This window comes from Cnephaeus nilssonii (genome assembly GCF_951640355.1).
Source record: "Cnephaeus nilssonii genome assembly, chromosome: 11".
In the NCBI taxonomy this organism is placed as follows: domain Eukaryota; kingdom Metazoa; phylum Chordata; class Mammalia; order Chiroptera; family Vespertilionidae; genus Cnephaeus; species Cnephaeus nilssonii.
The window spans coordinates 59,856,043-59,876,776 of record NC_137082.1 but is presented as its reverse complement, the minus strand read 5'-3'; the positions used below and the strand labels follow the sequence as shown (position 1 = coordinate 59,876,776).

The window sequence follows — 20,734 nt, the reverse complement described above, 5'->3', positions numbered from 1 at the left end:
GGCAAAAGAGGTCAGTGCCCCTCTCTAAATAGTCAGGTATTGCATGTTTTAAAAATTCTTGCGGTTGAAAATTGCTGATCTAGACAATGGAAAATAAAGATCAGTAGTTCACAATGTTTGTCTTAAGTCGAGGCATATCTGAAAGTTAAAATGTAGTATAAGGAATTGAATGCTGTGGCAAAGGTAAGTATGGGTACAATGAATTTTAAGTAAGACACACTTGGTCCATTGGATGTAGGAGGTAAGCAAGGAAGGCTTTTCTCAAGGATATGAATTATCTTAGTTGAGTCATAAAAGATGAGTAGGAGAGAGGTTGAAGTGATGCTGGGTGAGTAGTAGGGAAGTTATTCCAAGGTTGAGAGACCAGCAAAGTGTGGTTCTGGGAAGAGAAGGCATGTCAGTGTTCCAGAGGACTGTAAGGCTTGAGCATTGACTAGAGTATAAGATTGGAGGTGGTCAGGGAGTTATTAGGAATACAGTAAGGAAAGGAATTCAAGAAATATTTAACAGATAAAATCAGCAGAACCTGGTGACCTAGTGTGAGGTGTGATGTACAGGAAGAAATGATGTTAACTCCTAGGTCTCTAGTTCAGGCAAAGTCAGGGCCTCCATTAGCCCAAAAGTTGTCTTTGTTTGAATTAGAAAAAAGCTGCAGTTTCTTCCTGGCAAATATAATAACCTTGTAGCAGGGGAAATGGCATGTGTGCAGAGCTCAGGATAGATTTCAGCTTCCATTGCCCCTTAGCTTGGTTTATGGACAATTGTAAGGGGCAGATATGGGTAAATGAGTGGCCAATGGTGTCATTAGTGCAACTAGGAAGAGAGAGTAGAACTGGGAGGCAGTAAGAGGGGGAATGATGAGTTCAGTTGTGAAAATGTTCAGTTTGTAGTATTTAGAGTCATTTGTTCAGATGGAAATATCAGGGATGAAGTAGGATATATGATTCTAAAATATCGGGGACCATAGATGATTTAGTTATATTAAACCTTTAAAAAATTACATGTAAATTATAGTTAAAATTGTAGTTAAAATTATTCAAAGTGAATGACTTTTTGAATTATAGCTCAAATTGTACTTATGCAGTACTAGTGATTGGTTCTCCAAAATGGTTCACCTGCTCTATCAAAAAAACTCATTCAAAATAATTTTTCAAAGAATGTCTACTATTATTTATTAATGTACTAAAGAATGGTCATGACAAATTGGAATCACAATTTTTTAAAAATTTCTTTGTTCCAGATTGCTGTGCTATGCTTTGTATGACTAAGACCTCTTATCAAGAATACCTTTGCTTTGATACTTGAGGACAATCAGACCATGTAAGTACAGAGCTGTATATGCAGATGGTAGTGAAATCTAATTGATTAGATCAGCTAAGTAAAAATCAAAACACAAAAAATTCATGATAGATAAGACCAAAAGAAATAACACCTATTTTCTCTTTAATATAAATTCTAGATGAGATGGAAAATTCATCTCTTTTTCCCATTAACTTATTATTACACTAAGGGGTTATAAAACCAACAGTTTTTCTGTCAGCTCATTTATCAGAGTATTTATGGCAACCAATTATAAAAAGTATAATTGATAGAATGTTGTTTTGTTTTTGTTTCTGTACCTCTAAGGCAGTGGTTCTCAACCTTTCTAATGCCGCGACCCTTTAATACAGTTCCTCATGTTGTGGTGACCCCCAACCATAAAATTATTTTCGTTGCTACTTCATAACTGTAATTTTGCTACTGTTAATGAATTGTAATGTAATGTAAATATCTGTGTTTTCTGATGGTCTTAGGCTCTACATCAGTGGTTCTCAATCTGTGGGTTGCCTAAGACCATCAGAAAGCACAGATATTTACATAACGATTCATAACAGTAGCAAAATTACAGTTATGAAGTAGCAACGAAAATAATTTTATGGTTGGGGGTCACCACAACATGAGGAACTGTATTAAAGGGTTGCAACATTAGAAATGTTGAGAACCACTGCTCTAAGGGAACAAAACCCACTGAACTTTTTATATGGCACTATTTTGCAGAAAGACACTAACTACTAAGGAGTGCTAAAGTGGCAATGAAACAGCCCAATAGGAAGAGGAAGCTTAGTATGGATTCCAAAGAGAATGTGAATCAGGATGGAAGCTTGGTAAGATGTCAGTTTCTGGACTCTTCCTCTGAGTTTGTGCTCAATGTGGAAATTCACACTGTAATTGTAGAGTTTGTATAACCACATGGAAGTGCTTTTTTTCAATCACTGAAAATTGGTTCGTTCTGATTGACTTTTATGTACAGTGGGATAGAATATAAGTTTCATTACAGTCTAGTATATTTTAAAAGGTAGTCTTAATTTTAAAAAGATGGAGATAATTGATCACTGTCAAGTAAGGGAAAGAGCTTGTAAATTGCAGAGGGTTGTATTTATTAGAGAAATAGAACTGGTAGGAGTAGTTGGAAGTCCTGTGACAAGTGCAGTTCACAATTTCTGTTCCTACTTGATAATGATGTGTGTGTGTGTGTGTGTGTGTGTGTGTGTGTGTGTGTGTGTGTATTGAGGGAGAGAGAGAGAGAGAGAGAGAGAGAGAGAGAGAGAGAGAGAGAGATTTGTTTTAAAGATTTTACTCATGAAACTGAAACTTTGGAGGCTGCCAAGTCTGAAGGCAGGGTGTAGACCCAGAAAAAAGTTGGCATTGCAGTCTTGATTACAAGGCAGTCTGGAGACAGAATCCCCTCTTCCTCAAGTGAAGTCAATCTTTTTTTCTAATAAAGCCTTTAACTGATTGGATGAGGCTCATCCATGTTGTGGAGAGCAATCTGCTTCACTCAGAGTCTAGTGTTTAAATGTTAATTGTATCTAAAAACAACTCACAGTGACATCTCAACAACTAGAGGGTATAATATGCATCAATGCCTCTAGTTACGAGTGCTGTTTCCTTATGATAACTTTTTGTATCCCTACAAATTTCAAGGTGGGCAGAAGTGACCAGGAGACCTCTGTTGTAACTGTTTTGGGGTTAGTGGCCCATTAGAACTTTCTCAATGTTCCTTGGGCTCTCATTATTTACTTGCATGTGGGTTTGAGGGTCTTCATGTGGGTTGTGGTTACACATTTATACATTACAGTTGGTGAAGTGACACAGTGTTGTACATTCTTTGGTTCAATGCCAGGTTAGGTGTGGTGTGATGAACTCCATGCATTAAATAGACCTGTCAAGCAATGATGTGGTCTGTGTTTGGTTTTAAAATGTTAAATATAGGTCTGTGTCAAACTACAGAGCTATTTTTTTTCAGGATCAGCTTCACTGGGAGTTGAGGTAGTTAACTTGCGGCTGAGGTCCAGTGCCCCTTAAGGTCCAGATTGGTTTCATCTCATAGACCAGGTCCATAAGAGTTGAGTGCTCTAAATGTATCCTGGAGAGATTACTGTCTAAGAGGTTGCTTGGACCAAACTTGGAAAGGCCGACACCTGTCTCAAGCTTGTGAGGATGCCATTCTTCTCAGTATTTTTGGTTTGCTGTGTCATACACTCTGAGAAGACAAGGTATTTGATGTGTTCCAAGTTATTTTTAGATAGTGATTCTCCAGCATCACTGTGGTCTCCAAACTGGGAGCAACAGCATCACCTGAGGAGTTGTTAGAAATGCAAATCCCCGGCCCTCACTCCAGACCCAATGAATCAAATACTCCGGGGATGGGGCTTAGCAGTTTATAGTTTACCAAGCGCTTCAAGTAATTCTGATACATGCTCATGTTTGAGAAACACTGTCCTAGGGAAATAGCTAGATATATCTTACCTACCAATAGTGCTGTAGTTACAATTGATAATGGCTACTGCATGTTTATTTACTTTTTAAATTTAATATTTGAAGCCTCCTCTCCTATCCAACATATTTTCTACTTTTTCTTAGTATAATTTCTCTTTAAATTACTACTGCCCCTTCTCAGCACTTCAGTTATCTTGCCATACAATATGAATATTTAACCTTCTGTCTCTTCAGTATTGGCACAAATTCCAGTTTTCTCTTAGAGCCCAACTCAGTTCTGAGTTAATGCTTTTACCATTGTTTCCATCCCACTTTGGGATTTTCCCTTTTTTAAACTCCAAAACTGCCTACCATTTAAATAGGTGCTGTTTTTGTGTGGTGCTTTGTGTAGCTAGATTTCTAAAACTATCTGTTGATTGATGTTCCTGGCATTTAATGGCATATTCATGCAAATGGACTTCTTGGATCAATAGCAAGGAAATGACATTTCAAAGGATCAAGTTACTAATTTGAGTTTTGAGGTGTTGGGAACATATAATTATTTTATAGGATCATTGAAAAGACACACATTTAGGATGTATTCTGCATTGTACTGTTAGTTTGGGGCCCATTGCCAGTTACTGTGTCACTTTTCTTTAGGTAAATTTAATAGTTTAATACAGTAAGCAGGTTCACATCTGTAGCTGCATTCACTATGGAGGGAAAGGGGTTCAATCCTGTTTGAGTTATATCACTATAACCATGTTTGACTTTTGATTGAAATGTCTGTAACATCCTTTACTTTCTCTGTTAACCTTATAATTTTACAACTGACATTTTCAGTCAACCAAGCAAAATAGCAGATGAAATAAAACATCAAACTAATGAAAAGAGGGATGCTTTCTAGACATGTTTTTGAGACAATAACTTAATATCTTAGATATAAAATAATTTTTAGATGCTGATAGTAATATCTATCAATGATGTCTTCCTAAACTAAATATTTTCTCTGTATTTCTTAATAGAATTTCAAAAATATTTATTTACTAGAGGCCCGGTGCATGAAATTTGTGCACGGGGTGGAGGGGGCGGTGAAGAGGGAGGGTGTCCCTCAGCCCAGCCTGCACCCTCTCCAATCTGGGACCCCTAGAGGGATGATCCTAAATGGGCAGTTGGACATCCCTCTCACAATCCAGGACTGCTGGCTCCCAACTGCTCGTCTGCCTGCCTTCCTGATTGCCCCTAACTGCTTCTGCCTGCCAGCCTGATCACCCCCTAACCACTCCCATGCCAGCCTGATTGATGTCTAACTGCTCCCCTGCCAGCCTGTTTGCCCCCATCTTCCCTCCTCTGCCAGCCTGATCACCCCTAACTGCCCTCCCCTGCAGGGTTGATCACCTCCAACTGCCCTCCCTTGCAGGCCTGGCCCTTCCCAACTGCCCTCCCCTGCTGGCCATCTTGTGGTGGCCATTTTGTGTCCACATAGGGGCAGGATCTTTGACCACATGGGGGAAGCCATATTGTGTGTTGGAGTGATGGTCAATCTGCATATCACTCTTTTATTAGATAGGATAGAGGCCTGATGCATGGTTGGGGGCCAGCTGGTTTGCCCTGAAGGGTGTCCCGGATCAGAGTGGGGGTTCCCTTGGGGCGTGGGGCAGCCTGAGTGAGGAGCATGTGGTGGTTTGCAGGCCAGCCACGACCCCTGGTGACCCAAGCAGAGGCCTTGGTATATAGAATTTATTTACCTTCTACAATTGAAACTATGTAGCCTGGAGCGGAGCCAAGCCTCCTGCTCGCTCCGTGGCTGGCAGCCATTTCTTTAGGGGTTTATGTATCTTCTATAATTGAAACTTTGTAGCCTTAAGCGGAGGCCTGGGCCGGCCAGGGTGTGTGGAAAGCTTTGCTTCTTCCATTGCCAGGGGCAACCCTAGCCTCCTCCTCTTCCCTGCTCCGTGGCTGCCGCCATTTCTGTTTGGATTTGTTTACCTTCTATAATTGAAACTTTGTAGCCTTGAGTGGAGGCTTAGGCAGGCAAGGGCAGGCGGAAAGCTTGGCTTCCTCCATTGCCTGGGAAACGCAAGCCTCCCTCCTGCTCTCTGTGGCTGTAGCCATATTGGTTGGGTTTATTTGCATACTCGCTGTGATTGGCTGGTGGGCGTGGCTGGTGGGTGTGGCTGGTGGGCGTGGCTGGTGGGCATGGCTTGTAGGTGTAGCAGAGTGATGGTTAATTTGCATATTACTCTTTTATTAGGTAGGATATCTTTCAATATATAGGCACATAGTTAAAAAAATCAAATAGTACAGACAAGGATTAAAATAAGAATGTAAAGTCTTTGTACCTACTAACACACATACTAACCCCCATGTCTTTCCTTAAAGGTGTGACCACTGTTTATATTTTCTTGTGCATCTATAAAGGAATCAAAAACAAAAAAAGAAAGATAAAAACCTTCTAAACCCTTTATGTACATATTTTATACATACATAATACATACATGCATACACATATCCAAATGGGTTCACACTCTACTTCTTGTTCTGTATCTTGCTTTTTTTCACTTAAGCATTTGTATCTTGTCATTGTTTTCAATGGTGCACAATATTTCATTCTGTGAATGTATCATAATTTATTAAAGAGTGCCCTACTGTAAATATTTAGGTTATTTTCATTTTTGTTGTTACATACAATGTTACAACCAATGTTCCTTCATATATATCTGGCATATTTTTGTAGTTGATTCACAGATAAAATCTTATCATTAGAATTGTACTGAAGAGTATGTGCATTTAACATTTTGATAAGCCTTTCAAATCATCCTTCAAAGATGTAACCCCAATTTATAGTTTCTGTGACAGCATCTGTGAGGATGCCTCTTTTCCTGAAGATTTCTTACATCTTTGTTATCTAAAATCTCCCGCGTGGATAAACTTCTGTTTACCGCACTGGTCTCCATGGCGCTGCCGCAGTGTTGAAGAGAAGTGTTTCCCTGCTCCTTGTAGACTCTGTAACATATGTTTTTTCACAACACCCACCCAAACACAGGTGTTATTTTGGTGCCATTTGCTCGATTTTTCCACCTTCCACCTTTAAAATTGACCGGGGAAGTGTAGACATGTGATAATAGGGAAACTAAGCTTTTTGTTGTTTTTTTCCAAGGAGATTTCATAGATATTTTCTGTGTATGTGAGTGTTCTGGTCATAAAACCCCAAAGTAAATTCAGGCCATAAAATTTCAAATTTTCTAAAATGCAAGTTTCCCAAATAAAAAAGGAAATTTTATTTGACTGTATAAGTATAAAATATGTGGTCTTTAATTGTATATATATGTTAGCAAGCATTCTTCTTCTCCATCTGAACCTCTTAGAATCTATACCTAATTAGTGAATTATGAGCTTTGAAAAATAGAAATATAAGACATTATATTTTGCCTAAAGGATTTAGCATTGCTGAATAAAAGAACAGGAACTTACCTATAGTAATGCAATACAACTAAGTACTTATGCACATAGTGCTCTTAAGGCACATTCAGCCTTCAGGAAAAGGTGGGCTTATTGGGGCTTGTGTCTGACCTGGAAGGATGAAGAGTATGTAAGATGTCCACGTTTAATGCCTTACTTAATTTATTTAATAAATAAAAATGTTTATCTAACACATACTTAATTCTGTTGTAAAATATGGCCCTTAAATCTAACTTGCTAAAAATGTAATATGAGAGAATACAACTTATTTGCATTTTAACATCCAGGTGCTCTTTGTAGGCAATTTAGTAACCTTGAGAGCTAAGAAAGTTGAAGGGTTATAGTAGGGATCATCTGGGCCAAGGAGGCAGCATGAGCAAAGGTATGGGGTTGAAAGCAAATGTCACACATGTGATGTATGATGAGATTATAATGACTTGTCCTACTGAACAGATGTTGCTCTTGCAAGTTTTTAAACTGATGGTTGGGTTAGAGGCATCAGAATATTTACATTTTAGTCTTTGGCTCTGGTGATAATTCCTTCTGTGACCAAGGGCAAGTCCTTCACCAGACTGGGGCTCGGCTTTTTTGTCTGTAGAACAAAAGTCTTATTCTAGAATATTTTTAAAAATATGTATTTTAAAATTGATTTCAGAGAGAAAGGGAGAGGAAGAGAGCGATAGAAACTTCAATCATGAGAGAGAATCATAGATTAATCGGCTGCCTCCTGCATGCCCCCTAAATGGGGATAAGCCATAACTCAGCCATGTGCCTTGACCAGAAATCGAATCATGACCTCCTGGTTCATAGGTTGACACTCAACCACTGTGCAACACCGGCCAGGCTAGAAGATCTTTAAGGTCTTTCTATTTTAATAAGTCTAAGTGGTGGTACATAAAAGATAGTAAGATGACTAGAGTGGATTTGGGTGGCTGAGCTTAGATGGGTCTTGAAGGCAGAACACATGAAATTATACTTGATATTGTGACTGTTGGACTTGGTGTGCTGACAAGATGGGCCATGGTTGCCTTCAACTTGGGCATAGTGTAATGAAATATATTTTGTAATATCCTCAAATAGATACTGAGAACATGTTTAGGGTGGGGTTATTTTTGTTTCTTATTTTCAGTAGTTCTAAATTTTTTATCATCTTGTTGCCCTACACACGACTGATAATAGTTTGCATCAGCCAATGTAATTCTTTTATATATGGAGTAAACATGGAAATATGTTTATAAAACTATTTTAGAAATCTTTCCCTTTGTTATTTTGTATAATTAGCAAACATTATTTTGAAATATATCTGTTTTTATTCAGATATAGTGAGGCTAGCAGATCAAGAGACAGCTGCTATTGAAAAGAGTTTGTTACTCACGTTTCCCAATAGGAGGGGCACATCACACCTTGCAGGACCATATAGGGAAGGACCAACATTGGTCAGGAGGCAGGAGGAGTGAGAGGAAAATGTAGGCAAAAAGCCTTTATTGTGTTTTTTAAAGGAAGGAATGGGTGAGGCAGGGTAACAGGTTTAGGATTGTCTGGTTTGAATATTTTCCTTGGTCTTTAGCTATAGGAGCTGTCTCTGCTGGGGGTGATTTAGGAGGATAGCGTCCCAGACTGCAAGGGCCTGATAAAAAGAGCAAGTCCCTTATGGACTCAGGAGTTATTGATTTTCATATCAAGGGGAAGAAACACAGGCAAGTTGTTTGCTATCTCTAGGAATTAGCTCTCTCTGGGAGGAACAATCTCTCCCCTGTCCAAAAGCTCCCAAAATGTCTGAGCACCAAAAAATATAGAAAATAAATGAAAAACATGATTAATACAAACACTATGGAGAGATTTCATTCAGAGATAGTAGCTATGCTATTGAGTGTTTGAACAAAATGAGAACATTTCCTTCTCCTTGTCCTCATCTGAATTCTAGTAGGGCAATGGAAAGTAATCCTCTCCTCAATTTTTTTCTGAATGGTTAATTTCCTTTACCTTCAGTTTGTATCTCACATTGGATCACACCAAAAGAGAATTTGAAAAGTGGACTTGAAACAGCAGGTGAAATTCAAAAGTAGTTTATTACTGGAATTATTACATAGGATTTCAGTGTTTTCTATAGTTCATGAAACCATAGATATCACTCTCTGTTCTTACAGAAGAGGAACAGCAAGGTGCTTCCAAGTCCTTCTTTGCCAGGGACTCTGTCCGACAGTGTGGGAACGGAAGAGGCATGATCTCATGATCTGACATTCCAAGGCGGTGACTTGAAACTGCCAAACACAAATCAGTGGGTGAAATGTTGTGTTTTGCTTCCTTGATTGGAATTCATACTCAGGGAAATGTAGATACTGATTAATTAGAAAGATCGCTGTAACTTTTAGTAAAAGCATACGATGCCTCCAGGGCCATCTTCATGATTTTCTCATCTCATAATCCTCTCTTCCAATATGATGGATTTAAAATTGACAAATGGAAATATACCACAGCAGAGACTTATTTTATGTTCCTCAAATCTTTATCTCCTGTTTTTCCGAGTACTATTTATTTATCCCCCTAAAACTTTATTTTCAGTTTTCAGAACTAAAGTTTGAATCCTGGGAAATCATAGTAATGATTTTATTTTTCTCAATTCATATTGATTTTCTTAAGTGTTCTGTCTGGGAGGATTAGGTAAACTGCCAGTTTTTTCTTTTGTTTTTAAAAAATTAGCTCTCTATTAATAGTAGTGTTAATTTATTACATTTATGAAATAATTAGCTCAGACAGAAGCAAAGAATGTTAAAGATAGCAGGAGCTTTGAAGAACATTTATTTTACAGTCAAGATAAATCAGGTCCAGAGAACATATGTCATTTGTTCATCAGATCCAGAGAATATATAGCACATTATGGGTGGAGTGGGGATTTGGCCTTAGGTTACCCCACCCAAATTCAGCATTTTTCTGCTTTGTTGTATGATATTAAATTCTTCCTTATTTGCAAAATTGTTCAAAAGTTAGGTTAGTATATCATAAGAGAAATGTAAATTTATTCTGAAATATAAAATTATGATATCTGTTGTATATATCTTTAACCTTGATACATCTAAAAAATATATGGACAGAAAGAACTTGGGTAATTTAACTCTGAAGTGAGCGGTAATTTATTTTTGTGAGGGATATATATTTTTTCTATCTAGGCAGAATTTCAATAGCAAATAAAGAAGTGTGAGCCAAACATCCTAATCTACTAACTGAGTGACAGACAGCATATTATATGTTTCTTTTCATATTTGAATGATATAGTGATTATAAAAATGCTTCAGTAGCTGTGGTGCTCACATAATCAACTCTTGAATACTATTTTGTTACCATTTCAGTTTTTTTCAATAGAACCTTTATGAGAAGAGACTCACATTGTTTTGAATTATGTAAATTTCCCATGTATTTCATGGGTAAAGAGGGATGAAATTGGGGTATAGAGCTATCATAGAAAATTAGATCTGATTCAGTTCATCATTTTGCATGCATAGTGCCAGGACTTTCCAGTGATATCTTCGAGCAGGGCCCTCATTGTTAATTGAGGGGAGAGTGAATGCAAATTTCTCCCGATCTTGGGTAGTCAAAGGAATGGTATAGAAACAATTTTTTAAATCTATTATAAAAATAGGCCATTTTTGTGGGATTATGGCCAGGGAGGAAAGTCCAGGCTGGAGAGGCCCATGGGCTGAATATTAGTATTAATGGCTCTTAAATCATGTAAAAGCCTCCACTTTTTAAATTTTTTGGGAATTGCAAAAATAGGAGAATTCCAGGGGTTATTAGAAGGTTCTATGTGTCCCAACTCTAATTGTTCTTTCACCAGTAGATGGGCCTGATTTCTTTTTAAATTTTTGCCCACTTGTTCCCAGAAATTAAGGTCTAGCGTTCCAACATCAGAGAACCAAGGATTATAAATTATAACAATTTTTAATAAGCTTTTTAGTTGTTCTTCTGTAACATAGGCACCATTTGCTTTTAATAACTGTTTCAGCACTCTAATATACTGTTGCTGTTCTATGGACAACTGTTGTCCCATTATGAAACCTTAGCTGAGAAAGAATTCCCTCGAACTTGGAAATCCTAAGCGGGCTCCAGTTACTTACTTTTGTTCTTTTCCTCTTCGTTTTCAAGGGTTCTGCCACATTTTTTGCATTCCTGGGTCCTCACACAGAGAACCACTTTGCTGGGACTGACCAGACCCTGAAAATCGGATGAATGATTACTCTGACACATGTTTCTATGAAGGAAAGACTAAGGGACTACTTGGCTATAGCCACCAAGTAGCCTTGTTTGCCTGCCTTCTTAGGCTTTTATTATAACAACAACTTGAACTAAAATTAACTATTAAATACTATCAACAGAATAAATATCCTTGAGAAAACACATGCTTCTACAAGGTCGGGTCTTAGAGATTAAACATAAAAATTCCAACAAAACAGCCAGGGACTCAAACTTGTTTGGAAAAGGTTCCCCCAGAGACCCCCGACCTTTCAAAGAGTCCTTCTTACAGACTTTCCAACCAAGTCCCATGCTTCCCCACACATTAGAAGAGAGGTGGATAGGATTGGGTTATTGCTTTCTGATGTCTAACCCCCTGCCTGGTAAATGATGGTCATGGAGCTCATCCTGTGGCCCACAGACCTTCAGTAGTATCATCAGCTGGGGGCTTGTTGGAAACTCATAATCTTAAGCCTCCCCTCCAGACCTACTGAATAAAGATCTGCATTTTAACAAGATTCCCAGGTGGTTCGCATGCATGCTGAATTATGTCTTATCAGGATGCTACCTTGCTAATTGCACAAAGATATCCACAGTAATTTTGAATGTGAAATCTGTCAGGCAGAACATACTATTCTGGATCTTACATTCATGACTTCATTCAGCAGATATTTGTTAAGCTAGAGTAGGTGTTAGGCTGTGTTTTAGGGATAAAACATTAAGACACTGCCTTCAGTAAGCTCATCAAAGCAGGAGACTGCAGAAGACAGATGATGGTAGTGCAATGTAATAGACTCAATAATAGACATTTGTGTAGGATGTTTCCAGGCTTCAGAAGGTTACCCAACTTAGCTTTGGGGGAAGAAGTGGGATTAAATAAAGCTTTCTGAGCTGACTCCTAAAGGCTCAATAGGTGTGTAGTAGTTTTGTATTGCCGTATAACACATTACTACAAACTTAGCAGCTTCAAACACTTATTATTACCTCACATTATGTAGGCTAGATGTCCATGCATGGCTTAAATAGATTCTCTGCTCTGGGTCTCAAGGGGTCTAGTCAAAGTATTGGCCTGGCTGACTTACTTTTGGAGCTCAGGAGCCACTTCCAAGCTCATGTGGTTGTTGGCAAAGTTCTGTTCCTTACAATTGTAGGACTGACGTTTCTGCTTTCTTGCTGGTGTCAAGCAGGGAACACTCTTGGCTCCGAGAGGCCCTGCAGTTCCTCTCCACGTGGTCCTCTCACACATGGCAGCCAACTTTTTCAAGACCAGCAGGAGACCCTCTTGTTCTAGTCAGCTGAGGTGGAGTCATACAATATAATGCAATCGAGGGAGTGACTATGCCATTCCCTTTGCCATATTCTGTGCTCTAGAAGCAAGTGTTAGGTTTCACCCCCCCCTCAGGGGAGGAGGAGGTTCTGCAAAGGCATGATTCATTAGGGGTCATCTGAGAAGCCAGCCCACCACAAGGGGATTGAGCTAGTGGGGGAGGAAATGTGGGTGAAAGAAGCTGCAGAGTGACCTCAGGGTACTTTGAATGGGAATGAGAAGAGGCTTTGGTATAAAAGGATGAATTAATTTTGCAATTATTGAGATTCAGGAGCTTGTAGGGCATTCAGATGAAGCTGCACCATGGGACTTCGGTTGTGCATATTTGCAACTTGTGGAGGGAGGTAGCGATCCCCTGATTGTCATGTTTGTGAAGCTGAGAGTGGACTGGATGGTGGAAAGGAGTGACTGAAACAGACAGTGACAGTGGGTGAGATGGAACCTCAGAAGAGCAGCAGTGAAGGCTGTGCTCAGGGAGAGGCAGGAAGGCAAAGGTGAGCCCAGAGCAGGACAGGGAGAACCGGAAGCTCACTGTTGCCACCCTCAGGGGGTGAGAATGTGATAAGGAGCTGGGAATAGCAGAGTAAACCCAGTCTTCATTTTGCCCTCTATTAGCCATTCAGCATATGCTAACCTCCTGCCAAATGGTGGCTAGTCAGTGCACATACACTGGAAATTGCATTTTATGTGTACCCTTAAGACCCAGCACAGATCCTGGCCTATTAAAACCTTTAACAAATGTTTTAAAATAGGTAATTAATTCAGATAGGATTTAAAGATTTTTCTTGACTTTTCTCTCAGAATTCTTCTCTCATCAGTGATTTTGTTCATTTGAGATATGTTTCTTCAGGCGGTAAATACAAGTAGGCAGACTAACTTAATACTTAAAACAGTGTACATTCTTAGCAATTTGAATTTGGCAAAATAACTGTAATAGCTACTGCTGAGAGTCTGCCATGTGCCATGTGCTATAATAAGGCTTTGTCTGTGGATCTCTAAATCTTAAAATGATCCAGTGAAGAAGTTATTATCTCTAAGACAGACCAGGAAACTGAGGCTCACAGAAGTAAAGGCACTGATACTGGAATAAACGAACTAAACAAGTGAAGAGACAAGGCAGAAGTAGGAGCAAATGCACATGGAGCTTAGTGTGTAATCCACACATCTAGACTGATGGGAGGAGAAGGACTATTCAGCAAGTGGTCTTGGGACAACTGAATGGTCACCTGGGCAAAAATATTGTGGCTTTACACCACATCCTAGTATAAAGTTAGATTTATCAAAGATTTAACTGTAAGAAATAAGCTGTAAGTATAATAGACATAAGCAAAGGAGGTCTATTATCTGGGAATTGAGAAGGGTTTTCTAACTATTACCCAAATCTAGAAGCCATAAAAGAGAAGTTCTATAGTTTCATTGCTTAAAAAACAACAACAAAAATCTCTGCATATTAAAAAATACCATAACTTAAGTGAAACAGAGAAATGACAAACTGGAAAAAATAAATAATGCATCTCATAATGTAGAGAAAGGAATAATCTTTCTGATTTATTAAGAGCAAAAGATAAGTAATTATTCCAATAGAAAAATGGACCAAATATAGAAAGAGCTATTTCACAAAAAGGGAAATACAAATGGTTTTTAAATATACAAAGTGATCTTCAACTTCCTCCTAGTGAAACAAGTACAAATTGAAACTATAGTGAGATATCATTTTTCACTTGTCATCTTGGCAAAAATCCAAACATTTAATAACACCCCCTCTTGGACAGACAGTGGGAAAACAGGCCCTGATCTGAGGCTGTGGGACTGTCCACAGACCAGCTCGTGTGGAGCTAGACTTGGTGGCACTTATCAGCAGGACAACACAAGTCTCCGCTTCTGAGAGACCACTCCCTAGACATCCTTGCACATATGCACACTGACATCTGTGCTAGTTTCTCACTGCAGCTTTATATGACTGGAAAAAAGATAGGAAACTATCTGAGCATCTGTAAACATGGAGCCAGCTAAATAAATCATGAAATATCCAATCAGGACAATGCTGTACAGTGATGAAAAAAGAATGCTCTTCATAACAGGATAATGATGTCCAAGGCATTCTAAGTGAAAAGAGAAAACAATATTATGATGTGATACCTTTTGTGCAAAAGAATAAGAAAATAAGAATTTATATTAATGTTTATTTGTATTTTCATAAATAAAATTTCTCAAGGATATGTTAGAATCTAATAACAGTGATTACTGGGTGGAGGTATTATGAGTTGGTCAGATCGGGGAGGACAGGTAGGCAAGTTTTCACTGTACTATTTTTTTCTATATACATTTTTACCTTGAACTATATGAGCTCAAAAATAAAATAAATTATATGTATGGAAAGATAGTAAGCTAAGGCACCTCAAGAATTCATCACACTCAGTTATATGTGGCTATATGGGCAAATGACAGCCTGATGCAGTCAGTTTCAAAGTTGTTGGTTTGCTTTACCTATCAATAAAGAAACTTTAATCACATATCTTGATATATGTGGTTTATTTGCTTATTTGGAAATTATATAATTTACTACTAAACAAATTGCATTTTATACCTTAAAGCCATAGGCTAAAAAAGAAACTAAAAAAGCATAATATAAAAATGAAATTAATAGTACTTATTTCAACATTTTATTTTTTAAAATATATTTTTATTGATTTCAGAGAGGAAGGGAGAGGGAGAGAGAGATAGAAACACCACTGATGAGAGAGAATCATTGATTGGCTTCCTCCTGCAAGCTTCCTACTGGGGATCGAGCGTTCAACCTGGACATATGCCCTTGACCAGAACTGAACCCGAGACCCTTCAGTTTGCAGGCCAATGCTCTATCCATTAAGCCAAACCAGCTAGGGCTTATTTCAACATTTAAAAATGAGTTTACTCTCACCAAAATATTAATATTCGTGATTCTTTTTAAAAAACCTGATTCAGAACTTTGTGTTACTATTATCAGAGGTTTAGTTTTTTAGGTTTGGTTTTAATGTCATAGCTAAGATGACTAACCATCCTGGTTTGTCTAGAATTGAGGGTTCCCTAGGTGTGGGACTTCAGAATTGTCACCAGGATAGTTCTGAGAAAACTGGGATGGTCAGTCCACTCTAGTGATAGTTTAAAAAGACATCTCCCAGCCCTAGCTGGTTTGGCTCAGTGGAAAGAGCAGTCGGCTGTGGAGTGAACGGTGGGTCTCAGGTTCGATCCCAGCCAAAGGGCACATGCTTGATCCCAAAATTGCAGGCTTGATCCCCAGTAAGGGTGTGCAGGAGGCAGCCAATCAATGATTCTCTCTCATCATTGATGTTTCTGTCTCTCCCTCTCCCTTCCTCTCTGAAATCAATAAAATATGTATTTAAAAAAAAAAAAGAAAAAGTCATGTCCCAAAGATAGAGGAATAAACTGAAGAGATGATTATTGGCCAAAATTATTAAATTGTGACACTCATTTTTCAGTGTCAGCCATCAATAATACAAAGGTGCTTTTTTGTTTTTTGTGTGTTTTTTTTTAGATTTCAGCTACTGAATTTTTACCTTCTCTGTTAACAATTAGTTTTTCCTGGGAACTAAAGAAAAGTATTGCATATTCATGTTACCAAAAGTGAGTTCAAAGCCCATCAAAACCCTTCATTTGGAAGATTTTTAAATTAGAAACTGTTCCCTAATTGGAAGTGTACAATTGTTATGAATTTTTATAAGGGGCATACATTGTTTATGGCAACAAAATCCTATATAATAAAAGCCTAATATGCTGTGTCCAACTGATCGGTCGACAGTTCGACAATTTGGCCAGTCGCTGTGATGCACACTGACTACCAGGGGGTAGACACTCCAACTGGTAGGTTAGCTTGCTGCTGGGGTCTGGCCAATTGGGACTAGGTGAGATGGGCTGGACACACCCTGGAGCCCTCCCACGATCCCTCCCCGGACCCATGCACCAGTGGGGTCCCTCGGCCTGGCCTGTGACCTCTTGGAATCTGGGACCCCTCAGGGATGTTGGAGAGCTGGTTTCAGCCCAATTACCGCAGGCCAGGCTGAGGGACCCCACAGGTGCATGGATCTATGCACCGGGACTCAAGTTATGTAAATAAAACACCTGTCAGATACCCAGTAACACATGCTCTTTGCTGCTGTATCTTTCAGAGTAGAAATGATTCCCTCAGTCTTTGCTAAATGATCAGCTTTCCTTTAGATTTCTGAGTGTGCCTAATGAGTGCTTCTCCATGGAGAGAAGGCCTGCTGTCTTTTGATTGATTGCTTCTATTCTTCATCTTTGGTCTGTAGTTTCTTCACAGAAATCTTTGAAGTCATTTGTCCATTTGTAAAGGTCAGTTTGGCTAAAATTAGGTAATGTTTTCTTAACTGAGCCTAGGCTGAAATCAAATGTAGGAAGGAGAACTTGGCTCTAGTGTGGGACATCCCTCTCCTGTCTGCTGCCTCTTGTGTGACTATCAGATCCAGGGATCTCATTAGGGAGTTGCTCTGGTCAATGTGAACTGTCAGGTAACAGAGTTTTCCACCCCAAAATATACCTGGTTATTTTCAAGAAACAAGAAGATTCAGGAAAAACCTTTGACCTTCCCTTTAACTGTCCTCCAATATTTAGATAGAGGGTCTGCTCCGGGAAGGGAGCTATTTTCATAGATAACTATAGTTTAATATAAACTGGTGCGATAGGGAGGAATCTAGCAAGGCCCCTTTGAACAAAGTCCTCTCTATGTTCATTGTTAAAGATGGTCCAGCAAACATCTATTTACCAAACATCTTCTTTTCCACCTCCCTATGAATTGCCTTCCTGTCCTTTGAAGTGCCAAACCATAACCCTTAGACCCCTTTCTCCTTAGCTCAAGATGGCATATAAGCCTTCCCTAGCCTATCTGTCCTTGAGTCTCCTATTTTTATGTACATACGTAATAAATTTGCTCATTTTCTCCTATTAATCTATCTCATATTAATTTGATTATTAGTCCACCCAGAAGAACTTAGAAGGGCAGGAGGAAACATTATTTTTCCTCCCCATAACAGTAATAAAGGATTCCTCTTGTGTCTGAATGGATTGTGGTATATGCCTTTCCTAGGGTTTGTACACCCACCTGGAGGGCACTGACTCCTGATATATTGTCCCCTTCATTACAGTGCTTTCCGTGGCTTGGCTTCCTGCAAACGGAAAAGTTAGTTTTCAGTGTTTCAAACAGTTATCCAAAAATATGGTCTAAACCACATTTCCTGTGTTCTAGGAGCCAGCTGAAGAAGGAAAGCCCAGTGATGGGGCAGATCCTCTGAGTCACGGTAATTATCACCATTTCCAGCTTTAGTTCACAAGGAACAACTTTTAAATGAAACTTTTATTAGGTGGCTTTAGTTGGCTTAGTTTTACTAATTTTAGTCTATAATAGTAGTATTATTTATTAACAGTGTGCTGCATATTCTGTTGACTTTATCAGTGAAATCAACGATTTTCAAATACAAGGTGGGGCAAAAGTAGGTTTACAGTTGTGAGAATCCAAAACAGTTTATTCTTGTATTATTTTCCGTATGAATAACTAACTATAAACCTACTTTTGCCCCACGCTATATATTCATTAAGAAAAAGTATGAAGTTCTTATCTCATTTAGTTGCTTTTTAAAAAGCTTTAAGTAAAACAACTTTTGATTTGTAAACTTTTCCTGTGAACAAGAAAACAATAAATCCCACTTAGTTAATTTATAATTCTTCCCTTAAGCTTTGCTCAGATTGGTTTACTCTTGTAATGATAGCACTTGCACTCTTCTATTAAAGTCATGTTTTAAAGGAGATTATACATTTGCTCTAAGATGAATAGCACTTATCATGTTTACTAATACAGCTTTAGAATATTCAACGAATACTCTGATGCTTTAAATTTAAATAAAAAATGCAGATGCTGGTTGCCTGGAACATATATTCCATATATTTTGTCATTATTGCTACACAAGAAAATAATTGTTTTTAAACTTTCTATAAAATATAGCTGAATGTTCAACATTTGTGCTGTTCTCCATGGGAAGAAAGCATATAAATTTGATAATTTTTCTTTAATGATCTTTTAAGGTACCTTAAGTGTTTGTTGAGTAAGATTTAAATTTTTAATAAAAGAAAAATCTAAAAATACCTTGAAAAAATTACAAAAAAAGAATTTAGGTTTTTATTTTATTTTTATTATTATTTTAAAATATGTTTTCATTGATTTTTAGAGAGAGAGGAAGGGAGATCAATGAGGAGATAGAAACATTGATGAGAGAGAAACATCCATTGGCTGCCTCCTGCCTGGCCCCTACTAGGAATTGAGCCCACAATCCAAGCTTGTTGATCTGGCAACCTCTTGGTTCCTGGGTTGACACTCAACTACTGAGCAACACCAGCCAGGCAGAATTTAGGTTTTTAAAGATCATTTTATATTGCTTAGTCTTGGGGCAAAATATTGAAAATTTGTGGCTTTTCACCTAAATGATTTTTAAAATAAAAATTGTTTTCAACTATAAGAAAAATATGCTACTTTAAATTTATTTTCTTCTCTTACTGTCACCCCAGTCGCATCTTGTTCTTTGCTTAAAAAGCAAAAAACAAAACAAAACAAAAAAACCCACCAAAATAGAATATGGTAATTGATAATTATATAACTTGATGTTCAGCTCCATTGAAATATACTTCAGTTATGCAACACTGCAATTCCAGAAATAAATTTGGACTGTACCTGGCCCTAACAGCAGGTTGTTGTTGTTGTTTTTTTAAACAACACATTTGTTTCCTTCTGAGAGGAAGGTTGTGATTTATTATGTGTTGTTTCTTCCTTGCAGCTATATTTTCCCACTAATGTAAATTGTTTTAGATTCTCTTATCCCATGGTTGAAACATTGACTCCACAAAAAAAAAAAAAAAAAGCAGAGTTAGACCAATCATTTAAAAATATTCAGTCTCCAAAAGATTCTTTTTAGCAATTTATTATTGTTTCATTATAGCCAACTACATGTTTTTTAAAAATAGTTTTTCAGTTTAATGGAAAGTAACTTTTTGCTACTGTCCTTGCATTGCCAGACTTGTTTTATAGTTAGTGGTTCATTTTCAAATGTTTCATCCTCTGGTTTATTCTTCTCCAAATCTGATATTGTTGTTATTTTCCCAGGTGTAGAACATAGATAGCTCAATGTTTAGAAGACGGATGAGCTTTGACTTGTGTATACAGATGCTACAAGCCTCTAGTTGAAATGCAAATTGAATTATTGGGGGGGGGGGGGAGTTGAGGTAATTTACATTTTTACCACATTTAGTGGAATAAAGGAAACTATTCTCTAAATTGCCTGTTGTCCTAGTATTAAAGTGGGGATTTTCTTCTTATAGTTCCTGGGAATTTTTTAATCTTTTCTGTGGGCTACTTGCAAAACAAAAAAGATCTAATAATTTATCTTATATATTGAAAATAATAAAACAAAAATTATGTACACATACACATATTTATATGTGAACAGAAATTATACTGAAAAACACTCAATTCTTGGTAGTGATTTTACAACAAGCAAGGTCTTTCTTCGAAAATTAAATTCTTTGGAAATTCTATTAAAACTAATTTATTGAATGATCAATCTGTGTCATTAACATTGACCCATGTGTTATCGATCATAAAGCCTTGAGAGACCATTCAATTTATTTAGGGTGAACTTTACTAGTTAGTGGTGAATCCAGGATTTGAACTCCCAAATTTAGCAAATTCTAAAGTCTATGCACTTTCTATTTATTTATGAACTTTCTACTTTAATATTCTCCCTTCTTTGTAGTTATTAAAATAAAGGTAGAAAAAACTGGAATCCTGCTTGGAAATGGCATGGGTGAAGTAACTGCTAATAATGAAGATATTAATGGTGTCTAATATAGCCTCTGTTTCCTTGGGGACTGAACTAGATTTTTCTTGATATAGTCATGCCATGAGATTGATTCTTTTTG

General features: G+C 37.8%; 1 protein-coding gene across 2 annotated transcripts in view; it reads left to right on the top strand.

The window, feature by feature from the left end:
- Positions 1-2,072: 2,072 nt before the first annotated feature.
- L3MBTL4 (L3MBTL histone methyl-lysine binding protein 4) overlaps positions 2,073-20,734 on the top strand; it is a gene marked incomplete at both ends in the record, with an annotated part of 265,419 nt that continues 246,757 nt past the window's right edge. For both annotated transcript variants that reach the window (XM_079784360.1, XM_079784359.1), the window contains 2 exons: positions 2,073-2,144; positions 18,015-18,066. In XM_079784360.1, the coding sequence (XP_079640486.1) occupies positions 2,073-2,144; positions 18,015-18,066 (124 nt within the window). The remainder of the gene's footprint in view (positions 2,145-18,014; positions 18,067-20,734) is intronic.